General features: G+C 37.1%; 1 protein-coding gene across 1 annotated transcript in view; it reads right to left on the minus strand.

Moving 5' to 3' along the window:
* LOC127971597 (alpha-1,3-mannosyl-glycoprotein 4-beta-N-acetylglucosaminyltransferase B) overlaps positions 1-21,452 on the minus strand; it is a 121,396-nt gene that overhangs the window by 32,861 nt on the left and 67,083 nt on the right. Inside the window, exons 2-6 of the mRNA XM_052574714.1 lie at positions 16,787-16,966; positions 14,892-15,035; positions 13,799-13,932; positions 7,509-7,555; positions 6,480-6,593 (exon numbers count right to left, since the gene is read on the minus strand). Of these exons, the coding sequence (XP_052430674.1) occupies positions 6,480-6,593; positions 7,509-7,555; positions 13,799-13,932; positions 14,892-15,035; positions 16,787-16,966 (619 nt within the window). The remainder of the gene's footprint in view (positions 1-6,479; positions 6,594-7,508; positions 7,556-13,798; positions 13,933-14,891; positions 15,036-16,786; positions 16,967-21,452) is intronic.

The raw sequence follows: 21,452 nt of genomic DNA on the forward strand, positions 1-21,452 counted from the left end.
ACTATTTAAACTGAACTGAGATGACATCACTGAATTCAATAATGAACTGCCTTTAACTGTCATTTTGCATTATTGACGCACTGTTTTCCTAATGAATGTTGTTCAGTTGCTTTGTGTAACGATCGATCACAGGAAACGCGAGATCCAGAAGCATTGTTTAATGGGTAATCCAGAAATCAGTATCCAAACAGGCAAGAGGTCATAACCATATAATCAGTCAAACAAACAAAATATTAAAGTCTCAAATCCAAAGAGATATTCTTTATCAAAGTTAAGACTCTGCTACACCCTCCTAAAACGTCTTGTTTAGATGTGGGAAGATTTGTGTAATACCGCCCAAATGTTCACACAAAGAAAGAAGGTGTGGTCTCAGTAAACACAGTTAGTGTTGAAGCAGCCATGTCAGGGAGATGTGTGTGTATCTAGGAGAAAGCAAGAGCACTTTATTTGACCTTCTGAAAGTAGATGCATTTAGTAATCTTTAAGATTACTTACAACAGAACAGCAATGCATTTTATGGACGATCGTTTCGTGAACCTAGGAGAGGTCATTCTGACAATCTGCTGAATCAGCTACTGTAAGTATGTTTTGTTATTAGTATAAGTATTTGCTATTGAATGTTCAAATGCAGAGTTTTGCGCATTGCTTGCCGTGTGTGTGAGTGAGTGAGTGAGAGAGAGAGAGAGAGAGAGAGATAGAGACTGTCACACACTGGAGTCATCTAGCTTTCATATCCGTCCGTGTCTTGTGTTCTGCAAACACATACGAGCTTCATCACCGTGTCTGTCAGGTGACTCTGTTCCTCTTTCAGCTTGAACTGATGGTAAAACTAAGGATATTATTAAGTGTCTTTCATTTATTTTGAAAGATAAAGCTCATGATTATGGAAAGGTGTGTTAGATTTCTGACGAGTGCTTGCAGTGTTTGGCCAATCACAATGCACTGGGTCAGCTGGCCAATCAGAGTAGACTGCTCGTAAGAAGGAAAGGCTCTGTAGAAAACGAGCGTTTGAGAGAGATGGGGCATAGAGTACCTACAACAATGTACAGTATTTAAAAAAGAATGTGTTTTTTGAACATTAAAGCATATCAACATATTCTGTTACACCAAATACACAAAATAATGATCTTTAAAAAGGCAAAGAATTATAATTAAACTTTATTTGGAGAACAACTTGCACACAATGCACATTTCTTAATATTAAGCCTTAAACGTGTTTTAGTGTCACTATTGATGAGGATTGTATGATCTTTGAAAAACGTATGAATGACTAAGTTAATGATTTCTATAACGTTATACAGTATTGTTCAAAATAATAGCAGTACAATGTGACTAACCAGAATAATCAAGGTTTTTAGTATATTTTTTATTGCTACGTGGCAAACAAGTTACCAGTAGGTTCAGTAGATTGTCAGAAAACAAACAAGACCCAGCATTCATGATATGCACGCTCTTAAGGCTGTGCAATTGGGCAATTAGTTGAAAGGGGTGTGTTCAAAAAAATAGCAGTGTCTACCTTTGACTGTACAAACTAAAAACTATTTTGTACAAACATTTTTTTTTCTTTCTGGGATTTAGCAATCCTGTGAATCACTAAACTAATATTTAGTTGTATGACCACAGTTTTTTAAAACTGCTTGACATCTGTGTGGCATGGAGTCAACCAACTTGTGGCACCTCTCAGCTGTTATTCCACTACATGATTCTTTAACAACATTCCACAATTCATTCACATTTCTTGGTTTTGCTTCAGAAACAGCATTTTTGATATCACCCCACAAGTTCTCAATTGGATTAAGGTCTGGAGATTGGGCTGGCCACTCCATAACATTAATTTTGTTGGTTTGGAACCAAGACTTTGCCCGTTTACTAGTGTGTTTTGGGTCATTGTCTTGTTGAAACAACCATTTCAAGGGCATGTCCTCTTCAGCATAGGGCAACATGACCTCTTCAAGTATTTTAACATATGCAAACTGATCCATGATCCCTGGTATGCAATACATAGGCCCAACACCATAGTAGGAGAAACATGCCCATATCATGATGCTTGCACCTCCATGCTTCACTGTCTTCACTGTGTACTGTGGCTTGAATTCAGAGTTTGGGGGTCGTCTCACAAACTGCCTGTGGCCCTTGGACCCAAAAAGAACAATTTTACTCTCATCAGTCCACAAAATGTTCCTCCATTTCTCTTTAGGCCAGTTGATGTGTTCTTTGGCAAATTGTAACCTCTTCTGCACATGCCTTTTTTTTTAACAGAGGGACTTTGCGGGGGATTCTTGAAAATAGATTAGCTTCACACAGACGTCTTCTAACTGTCACAGTACTTACAGGTAACTCCAGACTGTCTTTGATCATCCTGGAGGTGATCATTGGCTGAGCCTTTGCCATTCTGGTTATTCTTCTATCCATTTTGATGGTTGTCTTCCGTTTTCTTCCACGTCTCTCTGGTTTTGCTCTCCATTTTAAGGCATTGGAGATCATTTTAGCTGAACAGCCTATCATTTTTTGCACCTCTTTATAGGTTTTCCCCTCTCTAATCAACTTTTTAATCAAAGTACGCTGTTCTTCTGAACAATGTCTTGAACGACCCATTTTCCTCAGCTTTCAAATGCATGTTCAACAAGTGTTGGCTTCATCCTTAAATAGGGGCCACCTGATTCACACCTGTTTCTTCACAAAATTGATGACCTCAGTGATTGAATGCCACACTGCTATTTTTTTGAACACATCCCTTTCAACTAATTCAACTAATTGCCCAATTGCACAGCCTTAAGAGTGTGCATATCATGAATGCTGGGTCTCATTTGTTTTCTGAGAATCTACTGAACCTACTGGTAACTTGTTTGCCACGTAGCAATAAAAAATATACGAAAAACCTTGATTATTCTGGTTAGTCACATTGTACTGCTATTATTTTGAACAATACTGTATAAAATGCATTACTTCTAACTTTAGACTTTTAACTTTAAAACTTCTAACTTTTACATTTTAGAGGTTAAACAATATATACAGAGAGAGAGGCAGACATTCTAATGGACAGACGGATCTTTTTAAATATGTAAATAATTAGATCACACCTAAACTTGTACAGTATACAGGTGGTGTGCAGTGACCCTCTTTATATCCTGATTTCCTCTTTTCCTCCTCTGAAGACATATATATTTGTACAGTGCCCTGTTGGCTAAACTTACATGCACCCTATTTAGAAAAACCTGTGAAATCTGGTCAGCGCCACTATCCCTGACATACAGATGGTAGCTTTTCTCTTTTTCCCAGATGTGTGAGATGCCACCAATTCGTCCAGGGTCTCCCGAGGATACATCTGTCCAATTTGTCACAACACACGCCGCACACTCACAAACTCTAGTTCAGTCACGCAATGTCAGATTAAAACACACTAAGTCTCATAAACTCATTCTGGTTGTTTACAGACCGGTCTAAATCTTTAACCACTAAAAGACTGGATTTCATTTAAAGTAATGAACAATAAATGAGTTTGATTTAATGTGTGTAAAATAGAGAATTCCACTCATGCCACCAAACATTGAACCAAATACTGAGGTATTTGAATAAACAAATGCAAGTCCACGTGTGGTAAGTCCACACTTGAGGAATGTATCTTCGAAATATAAACACCACCTGGCCTTCAGTACATTTTAAAAACATGAATATTTGAACTACTATGCTTGCAACACATTATTAAAAAGAAACAGATCTGGTCTAAAATGGTTTTGTATTTTTCTTGGCTGTTTGGTTATTGATTTGTGTGTCTGCTTGATTGGTGATGGATTCATCTGCCTTGTCTGATCCAGCACTGATCTGTTCATCAGGGTGCTTTGGGTTCAACTGGTAGGTCTGATGAGATCCAAACAGACGCTAATGAACATATTACTTGCATTAGTCTCTACTGTCCTGATGGTTTATTTTAGGAGAATGTGTCTGTCCAGAAAGGAGCGCTGCTGTTTTACCTTAGACAGAGATGTTACTGCAATACTGATGGAAATTAGGATGTGTGGAACATTTCAGTAAAGAGAACAGTGTTGGGTGTAATTAGTTACGGTAATTTAATTACTTTAATTTTGAAAGATAAAGACATTACTTTTATTTTTTTCTGTAATTTAATTACAGTTTTCTTCTTATGTAATTGAACTTAATACTGTGTATAGACTGTAGAACATTTATATACAATCCAATAGTGGATTTAACATCAATATTTAAAGTCTAACCTTAAAATGCATGATTTTTATGTACCCTTCTCACTTTAAATACTTTGGTGAGTTAACGAGAATATTGGTAACACTTTAGTGTCTAATGTTTACTATTAATTTGTTGGTTATTAGCATGAATTACTGGGATATTTATTATTTATTTATTATTACTTATAAAGCACACATTTATGTCTTATTCTGCAAGCCATTATACTAAATCCTACTCAATACTTAATCTTAACAACTACTTTACTGGGTATTAATAAACAGTGATTAGAAGTAAATATAGGCAAAAGTCATAGTTAATAATTAGTTTACAGTGAGGATTGGACCCTAATCTAAAGTGTGATCCAGAATCATTTATGTAGTTAATTGAAATAATTAAAAGAACCGTTTCATATCTATCCTTGTATCATTAAGTTGTCAAGGTTGATATAGGATTTAGAAAGTAATTAGTAACTAAATACTTTGTACAGTTATCTAATTACAGGAAGATGTAATTAGTAAATAGTAATTAATTACTTTTGTAGAGCAACTTACTCAACACTGTTTGGGAATATGTTTGTTGTTGGTGTGGGTTCTCAGCAATTAAACTCATGGTTTTGTAATTATACTTTAATAGAAGATCCTCCAGTCATGTTCATACCGGGGTTTCTCTAATGCTGTCATCAGCTGAACACATTAGATGCAAGATATTTACTTAAAGCCCCCCTTAGATTTTAAGATAACATTTAAATAATTTATCGACACATTCACAAGTTCACGGATCTCTGGTTTTGGGTAATGGTTACATGATATGCAAGTAAATATACGTATATATGTGTTTATTTTTACTTTATAGCTGGACTTCCAAGTGGACTCAAACCTCTTTTTAGCTGTGATAGTGTCACATGCAGAGATAGAGGAACATGAGCTCCTCATGTGTAAATGTGTCACAGTCTTCTGTCTTTCTGTCACTGTCTTCTGTGAGTGTTGTGTTTATTTGGTGCCATGTGCTCTCTCCTTTCCTTTTCTGACCCCGCCCACATTGTCACCTCATTACTGTTTAGTTGCTCCACCTGTGTTTCTCCCTTGCTCCCAGACTCATTACCTGTTTCACTCTGCACACCTGTTCAATTACTCACACACACAGCTGTTCCCCATTTGTTCACTAGTATATAGTTTTGTCTCACACGCCACTCTGCCTGCCTGGATTATTGTAATGTTAATTGTGAACCGTGTCTCTAGTGCTTGTGCTGTTTCGGCTTGTTCCCTGTCATTTGTTTCTGTTTGTTTTTGCCATGTTGGCCTTTTTGTTCTATTAAATTTAATCTTACCTGCATTTGGACCCTGACCTTGTTCTCTCCACGGCGCTGCCCCTACCACGCAGTGACAAAATGAACACAGTGCTGCGCTTCACTCAGAAATATGCAGTGCATCAGTCTATACACTTCTAAAATCACAGCGTTCAATTTGACAATGCTACTGTATCTCGGGATTACCACACAGCCCTATTTATTTAATTTTGCATTCAGTACAATTAGTTATTAGATTTTTATCTAATAATGAGACTGTGAGGGACAGAAGTACCACATGGATTGTACTGAAACATGCCAATTGTTCACCCGACTTAACCTTTCCAAAAAACTTTAAGTAGACAAATAATTCATAATTATGAAATTAATTGTCACACAGTGGCACTGTAAGGGTGTGTGAGAGACAGCACTGACATGACAGGCTACAGATAAGCAGTGTGTGTATGTGTGTGTGCAGTGGCTTTCTTTGGTTTAGTTGTGTGTTTGTGTTAATTAAACTGAACTGACAGAACAGAGATGCTAGAAGTGTGTGTGCACTCATGAATAAGGCATAAAGAAGTCTGACCCCGGGGGAACACGCACACACACAAATAAAGCTCATTTAAGTTCAGGCAGAACTTTCTGCTCAGCAGAGAGCGTTTTCATGAGACCTGAAACTCATGTACATGAACACGGATTTCTCTAGCTAACTCAATTTCAAACATTTAGCGCTGCAAAATCCATACAAGATTTATAAATGCAAGTTACTTGCAGAATCGAAAGCAGCGAATGTAATCTGCTTTTCTGTAGATGTGATCACTGTGTGTGCAAATAGATATGTTTTCCATACTGAGTCACTGTATGTGAGATGCTAATAGCTGAGAAGGGCAGTTGATGCTCAGCGTTCACACTGATGATTCATGGCTAATTAACAACACACACACACACACACACAAACACACACTGAAGGGATGAGAAAGGTTTGTCATATTACCTGACCCGCTCTTTAGGGTCACCAAACGACTCTTTGAGGTGAGAGAAGTCTGGATAGAAATGGATGGAGGGAGAGATGATCTCCAACAGCCCAGATTGAATCTCCGCTGGAAACCTGAGACGCATACAGAGAGAGGAACACAACTCTGTCATCATTTACTCAGTCACAGGATTGTGTTTGACTTCATTTCTTTTGTAAAACACACACAAAAAAGATGTTTAGTAAAATGACCAACCTGCACTTTTCCATAAACTGAAAGTGAATGTGGACTAGTGTCAGGTTTTGAATATGCAGAGGAATTTTCAGCAAATGATGACTTAAATTTGAGTCTGTTTTTCCACACAAAGTTATTTTGTGATTTCATATTTAATGGTGTTTTTGTCTCTTTTTGGAGTTGGACAGGACTAGTCCCAGCTCAGTGTGTGATTGTGTGATTCATCTACAAATTAAAATTTTTACATTTTTGCCTCAAACTCTCATTAAGAATTACTTGAAGAATCAAAAATAGTCCAATGCAGAATTAGACATTAATATTTGTAAGTACTAATAAAAAGCTAAAATGATAGTATTATGCCAGCTAATAAACAACTAGTTAGTAGTGAGAATTTGTTTTTCTTCCAAGTAACGGATATATTTTTTTTTGTTTTAGTTCACTATAATAACTCTATTGTGCACCCACATAACACACCCATTAGTACACAGATAGCGTAAGGGGAGAAATAAAAGCCAACAAAAGCAAAGAACTAATCAACACACACACACACAGTACTGTTCCGGTGTTGTAACTCTGTGCAAAAACAATCAGTATAAACACAAGCGCATGACTAATGTGGGACAAGCAGAACGAAGCAGAGGAACTCTAACACCCGGAGGATGGACTTTCCCCTCTGTTTCTTCTGCTGTTGTCCTCAAAAAGCATGTGAGTAGAGGTCTGTAGTCACATGGTCTCTCAAACACACAAACACACATGTACCAATGAAACTCGAGCAGATTGTGTTCATAACATTAATAAAAATCTAGTGTACTCACAGGCGCTTAAGGTTGTCAGCAACACTATTTGCATATTGTTGATCCGTCTGCAAAACAAAGCAAGAATCAATGGTTTAATAAATGTTCATCTCTGGGAGAGACAAGTGTTTGTAGGAGTTTTTTGGATGGATGTACAACGTTGATTGTCATTTCCTGGCTTTTCCTGCTAAAGAGATTATACGGTCTCTGTAGTCAAGTCCAATAATGGAAGCAAATGGTGGTGGGCTGCTAAAGCACTTTCCAATGTAAGACAGCAGATGGATTTCACTGTTCACATTCAATTTCACGGTTCGTTCAAAATGTAACTCAAGTATGCACCGCATTCTGGGAGTTTCCACAAGGGGTGCTATAAAATTACAGTTGGTTTGTTCTGTTTTTTTTTTCTACTTTAGGTCTTTAAACCTTTTTTATGCATTGTTTTATCATTAAAGATTGCATCATTAAATTCCATTATCAATTGTCCTTATTATAAATTATTTATCCGTGCACATCTTTAAATTCTTTATTTAAATTTCTATAACGGAGAGGAAAGAATCACAATTTCTGTTCCACGTTGACTTCAAGTGTTCAAATACTCCAGGGCCGTTCTGAAGCACTATTATTGTGCCCTATTGTGTCAAATGGAGCCAGAACAGTCAAACTCAAGGACAGCATATACGAGAGCATAATGTGAGGATACAGACTCTGCGTCAGTGTCCATGACCCATCAAATCCTCATTACTTCCCACAGATCTCTCATGACCGACTCATTGTTTTTAAACTATCAGAGTCACTCCTGAGACACAGGGAAGAGATGATGAGGAAACACCTGCAGCAACTCTGACCAAATCTTTCAAATCCAGAGAATTGGGAATTGCTGCTTTTTCAGACAAATAGGAAGCTTGAGGATTGTGATTTATATTGAGACCAAAAAACCCGGACCCATTTACTGTCACATCAGCTATACTCTATATAATGGTTCAAAGACAGTACAAAAAGACAACACTACAAAAGCCCCTGCCATATAAAACACATCCTTTTCAACCCTCTATTCAAAAATGGACAGTTTTGGGGTTTTTCCATTTCCTGTTGAAAATGTGAGTGGTGCTTTCCAGGGGGGAAGATGCCCACAATGAGCTGCTACGCTACGCTGCTACGCTATGCTGCTATATGACTTAGCAAGCAAACACCACTAGGGATTTTGTTTCTCACCATCAACAAGGGTTTCCAGTGAGACATCTTTCACTGACGTTGTCTCAACACATTTGCATGTACAGACCATGCTGTATATCAATGAAACGGACTGGAATGCATCTAAATTGTGTATGCAAAGTACATGCAAATGGCTCGAATCCAAATAAGTTGGGTCAGGTGTGTGAAAATGACAAAGAAATGTGTCAACGAGGAGTACTTCACATTTGTTTAATTCAAAAAACTCACTCACAGAACATACTTTGTTACTGGTCAAGACTCAGGAAGTAAGTTCTTTATCAAAAGCTGCAAATTAATAAATACAATCTGTTTTTATTTTTTATTTTCACCCAGAAAATAAACATTGTCACCATTTACTCACCCTACTGTCATTCCTAACCCAAATGACAATTAAAATGATGCTTATTCATTTTCAGTGAACGAATGTCAATAATATTCAGTTATTTCAGTGAATTTGGTTTCTCACACAAAACTACTGGACTCTACTATAGTGCATGAATCATATAAACCATTTTACAATAATATCAGGTTACGGTAATTTTAAATTGTGCAATATTTGTGCAATATTATCAAGCGCAAGTTTGGATGTTCGATTCCCCGGGAACACATGATAGGTAAAAATTGATAGCCTGAATGAACTGTAAGTCGCTTTGGATAAAAAGCATCTGCTAAATGCATAAAATTTTATTTTAAATTTTAATTAAATTTACTATTCATCAATGAATCCTGTAAAAAAAACTTCAAAGCAAATTATTTTTTTAACACTGATGTTTGTTGAGCAGTAAATCACAATATAAGAATGATTTCTGAAGATCATGTGACACAGAAGACCGCAGTAATAATGCTGAAAATTGTGATTTCGATCACAGGAATAAATTATATTTCCAGAAAATTTGACTTTCAAAATAATAACATTTCCCAATGTTAGTTTCTGCTGTAGGTGAACCTAAAACACTTCATTAAAACATTTCAAAATCGTAATGTTTCCAATTTTTTAACAAGCACTGTAAATGTAAGAAAAGCTTTTATATTATTATTATTAGTAATACTTCAAGATGAACACTGACTGGACTGAAGTAACTTTGAAGTAAAATGCGAGTATCAAATATGTTCCATCAGGCTTTTAAGGAAATGTTATTACTAAGAACTAAGAATAAAAAAGGAAGAATATAAAATAAGACATAATATTGGGAGATACAGAGTGACAGCTGATATTTATATGCATTTTATGTAAGCTTTCTGTTGTAAAGATATCACTGATTTACATTACAACTATACACATTTCTGGCAGCTCCATCAAATTGCATTTTTGTGCTCAGTTTGAGCTCAGTAATCTTCTTTTGTGTTCAGCGGAAGTGAGTCAAACTGGTTTGGAATGACATGAGGGGGAGTAAATTATCACAAAATCTTCCGTTTTTGGGCGAGTTTTCCCTTTAGCATGACGAACAGCAAACCAGACAGAAAAAGATGAGGCAAGAAACAGAAGAGAGAGCTGGACTCCAGTCTGGTGGTGTGTGTTACATACTCGATTACAATAAAATGATATATAGCTTGTACTTTAATTATCTCAAAAGTAATAGGCATGCAAACATGCAACCCATATATAACACACAGACACACACACAGTCTGAATTTCAATGCCAGCAGTTACTTATGAACGACAGTCGATGCTAATTAATGTGAAACGGCTCAAACACACTCAACAGTGTGCCGTATGTCTAGGGCATGATGACCTTGTGATACAATCATCTCAGTGTGGAAAAACACAGCTTGATGCTTCACTGCAATTATCACAGTACATCTGTTAAATATACTGTTATCTAAAACAAATCTCATTTCGCTGCTCTCTCATAATAACTTCATGGCTAATAAAACACTGCCCATAACAGAAAATCTCACAGGATTCAGAACCAGGTCCATTTCATTCAATATATTTTGCATAAAAATAAATATAACTGCCCTCTGGTCGTAATCATTTCTATAATTATAATTAATTATTTAATTAAGCTGTTTCTTTTAACAATTTGCTCTCTCCGAACTGTAATGTGTTTCATGGGGCATAGGAAAAAAAAATCGAATATCAATGTGTTTTCATTACCTGAGGTGAAATATGCCCACTTGCCTACTATATAATATCAGACTCTGATACTAAATGACAAAACAATTTTATAAACTTCATAAACTAGACAGTAGAGAACATAGTGCATAGTCTAAGTGCACAGTGTACAGAACATCATTAGGGACACAACTTTTGTTAATTGGGCTGTGTAGACTAATGACTGAACAGAAGGGCAGTGGTGTGTTATTACGGGTCAGTGCTGCTAGCAGCTACACGAGCCAGGGTTATAACCAACGATACAGTAGCTTCTTAAAGTTACAGTCTACTAATAACTTAAAGCAGATCAACTATGGTAAAGCTACCAGTTTAGAAAAGTCTTTAGCTACATAACAAGCTAATAACTAAACAAGCTGAAGCTATTTAAAGAACGGATACATCAGATGTTAACAATCAGATGACATGTTTTTAATGAAGCACTGCCACACAAACAAGAATGCTGTTGTTCCCAAAAATCAGCATGGTAATCATTGCTGTGCTGATATTTGGAAAACACCATAAACACCAGTGTGACCTTGCTGTTATACAATATTCAATAAACAGGAAGTTAACATTGAGTAACTTACATTTTAGACGCAATATTATGGCTACCTTTCACTTTGTTTGGAAGTCTCCTGTCGAGCAACATTGAAAGATGCTATATGTAAAAGTTTTGACTGTACTAAAGGATTATAATAACATAATATAATTGCAGATAATTAGGAAACAGGATCACATGCATTTAAACGAATTTGGTTGGTAAATGATTCAATGACTCACTCTTAAAGAGACTTTTTGTTATACACTGTATGAATCAGCATCTTGAACAAACTGCTGTGATTCAGTGACTCCTTAATACAATCATTCAAAAGATGGATTTCTATTATATTACACATGCCGTATATTGTGCTGTATGTATATGTAATAGAGAAAGCAGGTAAAGTCATAAGAAAACAAGAAGCGAGTGACCCACATACTGTATGATACAAGATTACAAAACACACACACAGATCAACACTTCTGGGTCTCAAAAGCCCCATTCACACTGAGATTCCAGATAATACACGGGCAATGTGTCCCGGCAATTGTTCCCGGATCAATAGATTTTGGTTCATTCACACTGCCAGTGATTTCCCGGAATATGTGCATACGTTCACACCATACAGTTTATGGTCACACAAAACTCGTAATGACACGCGATATCAGGATAAAGTTAACTTTCACTTAAAGGGTTAGTTCACCCAAATATTAAAATGTTGTCATTAATAACTCACCCTCATGTGGTTCCAAATCCTTAAGACCTCAGTTTATCTTCTGAACACAGTTTAAGATATTTTAGATTTAGTCCGAGAGCTCTCAGTCCCTCCATTGAAGCTGTGTGTACGGTCTACTGTCCATGTCCAGAAAGGTAAGAAAAACATCATCAGAGTAGTCTAAAATAACAAAAACTATTACTTCATTCAGCATTGTCTTCTCTTCCGGGTCTGTTGTGAGAGAGAGTTCAAAACAAAGCAGTTTGTGATATCCGGTTCGTGAACGAATCATTCGATGTAACCAGATCTTTTTGAACCAGTTCACCAAATCTAACTGAATCGTTTTAAACGGTTTGCGTCTTCAATACGCATTAATCCACAAATGACTTAAGCTGTTCACTTTTTTAATGTGGCTGACACTCCCTCTGAGTTCAAACAAACCAATATCCCGGTGTAATTCATTTACTCAAACAGTACACTGACTGAACTGCTGTGAAGAGAGAACTGAAGATGAACAGCGAGCCGAGCCAGATAACGAACAATAGACTGACTCGTTCACAAGTCAAGAAGCGTTTCTATCAGACGCGTCCGATTCGTGAACCGAGGAGCTGATGATAATGCGCATGTGTGATTCAGCGTGAAGCAGTCTGACACAAAGAGCGTCTGAACTGAACTGATTCTTTTGGTGATTGATTCTGAACTGATTCTGTGCTAGTGTTATGAGCGTGGGTAAACCGAAGGCTTGCAATCATCGCCAATGACAACATTACGTCGAGCGCAAAAGAACCGGTGAACCGTTTTCTTCAACTGGTTTATTGAATCGAACTGTCCGAAAAGAACTACTTCTCAGAAAAGAACTGAACTTCCCATCACTACTGGTGATCCGAAAACCGATGCAACCGGTCCTTGACTGGTGAACGAGTCAGTCTATTGTTCGTTATCTGGCTCGGCTCGGTGTTCATCTTCAGTTCTCTCTTCACAGCAGTTCAGTCAGTGTACTGTTTGAGTAAATGAATTACTCCGGGATATTGGTTTGTTTTAACTCAGAGGGAGTGTCAGCCACATTAAAAAAGTTAACATCTTAAGTCATTTGTGGATTAATGCTTAATGGAGACTATTTCAAAGGATTCAGTTCGATTTGGTGAACTGGTTCAAGAAGATAACTGACCCTCTGATGTCACATGGACTACTTTGATGATGTTTTTCTTACCTTTCTGGACATGGACAGTAGACCGTACACACAGCTTCAATGGAGGGACTGAGAGCTCTCGGACTAAATCTAAAATATCTTAAACTGTGTTCTGAAGATGAACTGAGGTCTTAACGGTTTGGAACGACATGAGGGTGAGTTATTAATTACATAAATGTAATATTTGGGTGAACTAACCCTTTAAGCTGGCGAACGATCTCGGCTTCAGCGTGGACAGTGAGGAGCTAATTGATCTCTGCTTCATTACAGTTTGCACATAGGCTGATCTGCCTTAAAAAACAGGTAAAAAAGACACACGACACACCCTTTATGGCATTAGTTCTGGCTTTTGTTCACACAGTGCTCGTTCCGGGACTGAACTCGGCAATGTTACTAGGTCCCCGACCCGGGATTAATCCTGGAATCAATCCCGGTATGTGGTTGCTTTCACACAAAAGGGAATCCGGCAATTTTCAGGGACTAATGCGCAATGTGAAAGGGGCTAAAGAAAAATGCTTCTTCCTCATAAAATGTGAATTCATTCTTATACTCTTGTTCTTACCTCCGCGATGAAGACGACGATCACGCAGTCCTCCTTCTCGGCCGGACTCAGCTCTGACATCAGTGAGCTCAGCGTGTCCGTCAGATAGGAGTGCACCTCTCTCTTCACACTGGGCACCCCCATCACTATCGACACTGAGAGATGGAGAGAAAGTCACTAATCAGCCCTGTGTGCTTTCACTTTGACAGATCACCACTAAAGCTTACTGTACCATCCACACACAGAGTCCTGTCTGACTGTGCATTTGCATTTCTAAGAGCTCAGTCCTAATTAAAGCTGGATGGAGAGCAGCTCCCCGCTGAGCCTGCGGGACAGCGAGCGTCTCCTCCCCGCAGGGGGCCGGGAGTGTGTTGGACAGCACCCCAGAGAAATGTCCACTCAGACCGGGAAGAGAGCCAGGACAGGAGGTGGAGAGCAGTATGAGAGAGGTACGACATCTTTTCATGAGTCAGACAGAGAGACAATGCATTTTAAGAGTGAAGATATAATAAGCGTTTGGCGGATGTGGGGTAAGAGGATCACAAAGACCCAGACAATGAGCATTTTTTACTTTTATGAGGCCATATTTTTTCAAACTACTCCACTTGGCCTGCTCAGATATCTCTAAAATCACTAAAAAGGGTCATAAATGCACATTAGAGTCTCATTTAAATTTGGTATTAGAGAATGATTACATCATCACGCAAGGCACATAATAGATGCATGATGAATCAGTCGACTAAATGTGTACCATAATGTTAAAAAGGTCTGAAATAAGTCTTTTATGCACACCATCCTGGATTTAATTAATCAGACATACAGTAAAATGTACCTGCAATAAAAAAAAAAATCTTCAAAAAAATCAAAAGGGATGACAGCCAAACCTCCTGCATGTAACGCATTACAATGTAGTCCCAGCGTGAAAATAAAAAAAATCATGTATAACTTTTTCAAGATCATTCTTTGATAAAACTGACTTCAATTTTGCAATCCTCCACAATTTAAATAAATTATTTTTTACTACTGTGTTTACTTGATAATCGAATCTGAGCCACAAATGATGCCTAAATGAGTGGCATGACTATCATAAGATATCACACATTATCGCGCTGACCTCCGGTGCGTCCCTGGCCGATGTGCACGGCCGGCTGGAGGCTGGTCTCTTTGGCCAGCAGGTGCGGCAGATGGTGGAAGATGCTGGGCAGCTGAAGGACATTCTTACTGCTGGTCACGTTCCACAGCTTCAGCTTGGTCTCATCTGAAAGACATGACAATCATCTGTCATAGTCAGCTGATCTAACCTACTAGCACATGATCTGATATGAATTACTATTGTCTTAAAAATAAAAAAAATCTAACTTGCTTATGTTTCAATGCTCACATATATACTAAATTTAGCTTATAGAAGTGGCAGCTTAATGTTATTCCTTATGAAAAGACAAAAGTCATAAAAAAACCCTTTTTAAAACACAGCTGACAGCTGTGCATGATGTGATCCTTCATGAATGAGCAGAAATCTTAACAAAAACAAGCTGAATGAAGACCGAATCAAATGAAAGCAAGTTTTAGCATCGAAACCACAAAACATACAAAATATATCAATATTAATTAAATACAGAGGACCGTCACTTCACAAGCTTCATAATGTGATGCCGCTTATGATTAGTATTAGCTCATGAAAGCACATATGAGAGTTGGCTGTAAGCAATGGTTTATAGTTAAATAAGTTTCAAATATGTGACCCTGGAGCACAATAGCAGTCTGAAGTCTCTGGGGTGTATTTGTAGCAATAGCAAAACATACATTGTATGGGTCAAAATTATTGATTTTTATTTTATGCCAAAAATCATTATGATTTTAAGTAAAGATCATGTTTCATGAAATTATTTTGTACATTTCCTACTGTAAATACATAAAAACCTACTTTTTGATTAGTAAAATGCATTGATAAGAAAGTCATTTGGACATCTTTAAAGGTGATTTTCTCAATCTACCCCTAAAATCAGAGGGCAGTGATTGGTTGATTAGGAAGTTCTAAGCGGCCATGCATTATAATTTTTTTTCCTTCTTGTTTTCTCATTATAATGACTTAATTTTCTCGTTATCTCGACATAACGAAAGTCGTTTTCTCGTTATAACGACTTAATTTTCTCGTTATCACGACAGTACGAAAGTTTGTTTTCTCATTATAAAGACATGACAGCGAATCTTGCTTCGCCTAGGTAATAACGTCTACAATACTGTACATAAATAAAGGCTGTTTTTGTAATTAACATGTTTAAATTGCAGTACCGCGAACACTTCAGAAGAATGCAGAACTATTTGAAAATCTTTTAGAGCTTCTTGGATTAAACTCACTTTTAATTTTCTTTTAAATTTCTCATCAATATGTTTAACAATAAAGATTAATAATAAGGAAAAGAAGCACATCACAAATAGCCTACATTGTTAAATCCCATCCTACTGTCGATAAACAGAACATCTCTGCTTATTAACTAACAATATGTGCCTAAAAGAAGCACAAATAGAGATATAGGTGCAAACAGAATACAGTGACGACAACCTTGGTTTCGATAAGCAGTTATTTTATGACAGAGAACGCGTTTGTGAAACTCATGCATCTAGCAAGAACTTAATAAACAAAATAATCATATTGATTCAAGCATTTAACGTTTATGAATTAATTGAATGTCAGTAATGAACAATCCTGCACAAATGAAAGTGATCACAAGGAAGGTCCGTGTACAGTAAAGTGGATAGTGTACAACACCCCATTATATTCAGGTCTATTGTGCCACCTGCTGGCGCAGTTTTGTAACTTTTTAGAGAAAATTAAGTCGTTATAACGAGAAAACGACTTTCGTTATGTCAGGATAACGATACATTTTTTCCGTTATAATGAGAAAATGACTTTCGTTATGTCGAGATAACGAGAAAATGAAGTTGTTATAACAAGAAAACAATAAGGAAAAATGTTGTTTCAGGATGTGCTGGTGTTGTGTGTCTGACCTGACAGACTGCTCCAGGTGCGGTTGATGTCCCGCAGCGCTTGCTTCTCAGCGATGGCTCGCTTGATCTCGTCCAGCACCAGGTTGAGCTCTTTGGAGCGTTTGAGGTTCTCTTGCTCAGCGGAGTGCAGACGGTCTCGGAGAGCCAGAAACTCACGCTGGTAAATGTCTACGACATTACCTACAATCAGAGCAGAGAGAACAACACTAATTGGTGGTTTGAAGTGCAACACAGCTTTTGCATGTTCTCAACACACCTCATCAACTTCTTGCTTTCTAATTTATTATAACAGCATTCATTTATCCAGTCAGAAGAACCGTTATGATATGCATCAATAAATAAGACCAATAATTCAACACAGACCATGAGCATGTTTCTCAAAGGCTTATATTTAACAAGAGGGTTGTTTTTCGGATTGTAATAAGGATGACAAGTGTAAAAATGAGAGGATATTTTGAGTCTCCTCCGCTCTTCTTTTCTGAAATTGCACTTATTTACATTTAAACACCCCCCTTTTCTCAGACAGTGAGAGAATAGAGCTGGTGTCATGTAACCAGCCAGTCATTCATGAGATTTTAACAAGTGTTTCAGAGAGGTTGCCCGTTTTCTCCATGTCTCGGGTCATAACCTTTCTTAACAGGCGATCAATGTTCCTGACCCCAGAGGTCAATATACAAATCTGTTCTTTCAACCCTCAAATACAGATCAAATATCAAACATTAAAGTGCATTTAAATACATTTAAAGAAACAGAGAAAATACTAATCTGTTTAGGTGTCATAGATAATTAATCTATAAAAATGTAAATGTAATGTCACTTAATATTAAGGTTCCAAAATTTAACCATATATTAGTTAACAAACTAACAATTAAAAATAATTTAACAACACTTATTAATCTTAGTTAATGTTGAAAGCAACATTTACTAATATATTATTAAAATTAAACGTAGTATCTGTAAATGTTAGTTAATGGACCTGAGCTGAGCTGAATATTTTATTAACTAACATTAACAAAAAATAATAAACACTGTAACAAATGAATTGCTCATTGTTAGTTAATTTTAATTTATGCATTAAATATGTTTAACAAATGTGACCTTATTGTTAAGGGTTACCAATGTAATGCTCAGTATTTTTATGTGAAACTCACAGCACAAGATCAAGCTGTCTTAATCCTGGCTGGTATTTTTGTATAACAATAATAATAATAATTTTAAAGCATTATTAATAGAGTGCATTCATTCAAGAAATGAATATATTTATATTAAATTGAATATAATTTTTTAACAAACAATAACAAATGCATGCATACATAAGTGTGTGCATAACATTACCACATAACAATACATAAGTACTATTTTTAATATTCACGCCTTCAAGCTCCTGCTATTGGACGATGTGTGGAGCTGGTCAGGATGAGTCATCAGTGTTTATTTTGTGAAAACTGACCTATGAATATCTTACTATCATCTCTGGGTATTTAGCTGAGACAGAAGAAAACACACATTTTCAACGGTGTAGTGACACTACTGCCGGTATATAAGATTTCTCATTTTCTCATCTGACTGAGCTCATTTCTGTTCTTTCTTTGCTCTCAACTAACTCTAAAAACAAAAGAATCATGAGGATTTATGCTTTGCGGGATAATCCTGAGCAGGCAGGCTTTTTCTGGGAGAAATGCCCACTCTCAGCACACAACCCACACACACACACGCACACACGCGCACACACACACACACGCACACACGCGCACACACACACACACACACCCCGTAATGCCATCGGAGTCCAAAGCCCTTGTGTAATCTGAAATTACACCGCTCCACACAAGTGCAATCCAATCCACACTTCAGACTGGGAGCAGAGGTACATATAATACCCCGTAGAGTGAGATAATCTACTGATGCACTGATGACATCGTCACTATGATCCCTACACTCGATTACTGCTGAGTGCTGGTGGCTCAGTCAGAGGCACACACGTATAACGAGCGTGTGCAGATATACACAAACACATGTTTTACAGCATGTGCGCAGTGGCTATTATTATAAACAAAAGGAGATGGATTCAGATGGATTGGAATAGACACAGGTAATAGTACAGGATCAAATATATGTGAGCACAAAACCAGTCTTAAGTCGCTGGGGTATATTTTTGGCAAGAGCCAAAAAAACATTGTATGGGTCAAGATTATCGATTTATTTTTTATGACTAAAATCATTAGGATATTAAGTAAAGATCATGTTCTATGAGGATATTTTGTACATTTCCTACCGTAAATGCATCAAAACGTAATTTTTTGATTAGTAACATGGATTGCTACAGTAAGAATGTCATTTGGACAATTTTAAAAGTGATTTTTCTCAGATTCCAGATTTTTGAATAGTTGTATCTTGGCCAAATATTGTCCTCTTACCAAACCATGCATCAATGGAAAGATTATTATTCAGCTTTCAGATGATGTACAAATCTCAATTTACAGAAATGGACCCTTATGACTGGTTTGGTGGTCCAGGGTCTCTATGCTGCATAGAGGAAATTAAGCCTTTTGCATGATCAAAGACAGATAGTAAAAGATACAAGAGACCATTTACACACACATACACAAAAAAACACACACAAAAAAAATTGCACAAAACAACACCACAAACCAAAAAAACTAGATACTTTAAAAAAATGTTAAACTCTAATTATGCTAAATATAATTTATTATTATTCCTTTTATTTTTCCATACGGATTTAGGGTCAAATGTGTCCTGGATATGCTTTTTGACAGGTTTCATGAGATTCACCCTTCTCATTTACGTTGAGAACCTGTACTTGTCTGGAAATAGCTTCTGGCATTTCATAAGGATGGCCGCCAAATAAACTGACGTGCTTAAAAAGGACTTTGATCAAGCTCAGCACGTCTCGGTGTAAACTGGACACACAACAGTGTGTGTTTGTCCCTGGCTGCAGTGCATGTGGCTGCGTTCATCTTATTAAAAGAGATCTTATTAAATCTCGCCAAGCTTTGCTTGCACACTGACGCTGAAACAAATACAGATGAGAAATGTGAAAATGTGAGGGTGCTTAGCCTGGTTTAGTCGTCAAAACGATTTAACAGCATAGTCATGGCCATTATGACACCTGGCGGAGCGAGACAACCTGCTGCTTTAGACAGTCTGTCTGTGTGTGTGTGTGTGTGTGTGAGTGTGTGTGAGAGAGAGAGAGAGAGAGAGAGGACCAGACGAACAGAGGTCAGATCTCACACTTCCATCAGTCTCTAATGGAGTTGCCCTTGATTCGCTCTAACATCATTTTGTTTCCTTCCTTCCTTCATGGAAATGTGCTGGTTTATTTCAGAAGAGAAGAAAAGAAAAGGGCTCGACATGAAAGCATGAAAGAAAGTGTTGCCTGTAATTTACTAAAGCTCACAAAGTGACTTAATAAATTACTTCACAGATTTCAACGCTCTCTTCTGTTTGCATCTTTAGCAGGTCAAAAATAATTCATCCTGAAATTCATTACTGAAAAACAGAAATCCCTGAGCAATGATGCCAGAGCGTTAGAAAGGCTTTACAAAAATACTCCCATTGTGATAATTCCACTGCTCTGAAATGTATTCTAATTAAAACTGCATTCATTGGGCGGGCTCCAAGATTCATCTCCCACGTGCTTAATTATCTCATTTAGATCCTTATAATTATCTTAATATTTTGAGCTCATTTAATTGTGCTGGCTTGAACATTTCTGAAATGATTTTTTGAGACTTATCTAAAAGATACCACCATGCAACAGTGAAAAAGAAATTTTCACATCTGACGAAGATGTGAGTGGCACTTACAGATACTTCAACACTGATAATTATAATAAATGTTTCTTGAGCAGCATATCAGAGTGATTTCTGAAGGATTATGTGACACCAAAGACCAGAGTAGTGATGGTGTGTGTGTGTGTGTACCTAATTAACCATATTTTGCGGATAAAATCTCTTTTTAGAGATGTCCTCATTTAAAAAAAAAAAAAAAATGTTTTATTTGAATGCAATTATTCATTAGGTTTTATGTTAGGATTAGGGTTAGATTACTGTATGCATAACTAGCTATACAAAAACAACTGAAATCTAAATGCAGAATTATTAATTTTGATTTAGTCAAGTAAATCAGTTTGTGTGTGTGTGTGTGTGTGTGTGTGTGTGTGTGTGTAGGCTAGACCGTATCATGTTGAGCAGTACCTCTGAGGCTGTCAGAAATCCCCTGGAGTCTCTCAATTTCCATCTTATTGAGTATATTTTTGTCTTTCATTTGGCCTGTTCTTTTTGGTATCATTTTGTAAAGTGGCTTGGATTCCTGCCTGGCTTTTTCATAATGGGCAAAATCCACACAGATCCTGAAATCAGATCATTCCCTCCGTCTGAGCGGAAGAATGACGTACTAAATACAATCCTGTTGTACTGGCACTCTAGTCCTATAAATGATCCATCCTTACGCAGACAATATGGAAATGCTGACTCCGTGTGTGAATGAGCAGCATCTTTAACAGGTCCATAAAGAGAATAAGGGAGTAAATGGTGAAAACAGAAAGTCCTTGGCTTGTTGAATCACTGCTGCAGCGGTTGTGTTTCAGTAGAGCGGTCACACACAGAAAGCTTTTGAAAGGCCAGGCACAACAGGTCAGCTCAGA

Source organism: Carassius gibelio, chromosome B14 (genome assembly GCF_023724105.1).
Source record: "Carassius gibelio isolate Cgi1373 ecotype wild population from Czech Republic chromosome B14, carGib1.2-hapl.c, whole genome shotgun sequence".
In the NCBI taxonomy this organism is placed as follows: domain Eukaryota; kingdom Metazoa; phylum Chordata; class Actinopteri; order Cypriniformes; family Cyprinidae; genus Carassius; species Carassius gibelio.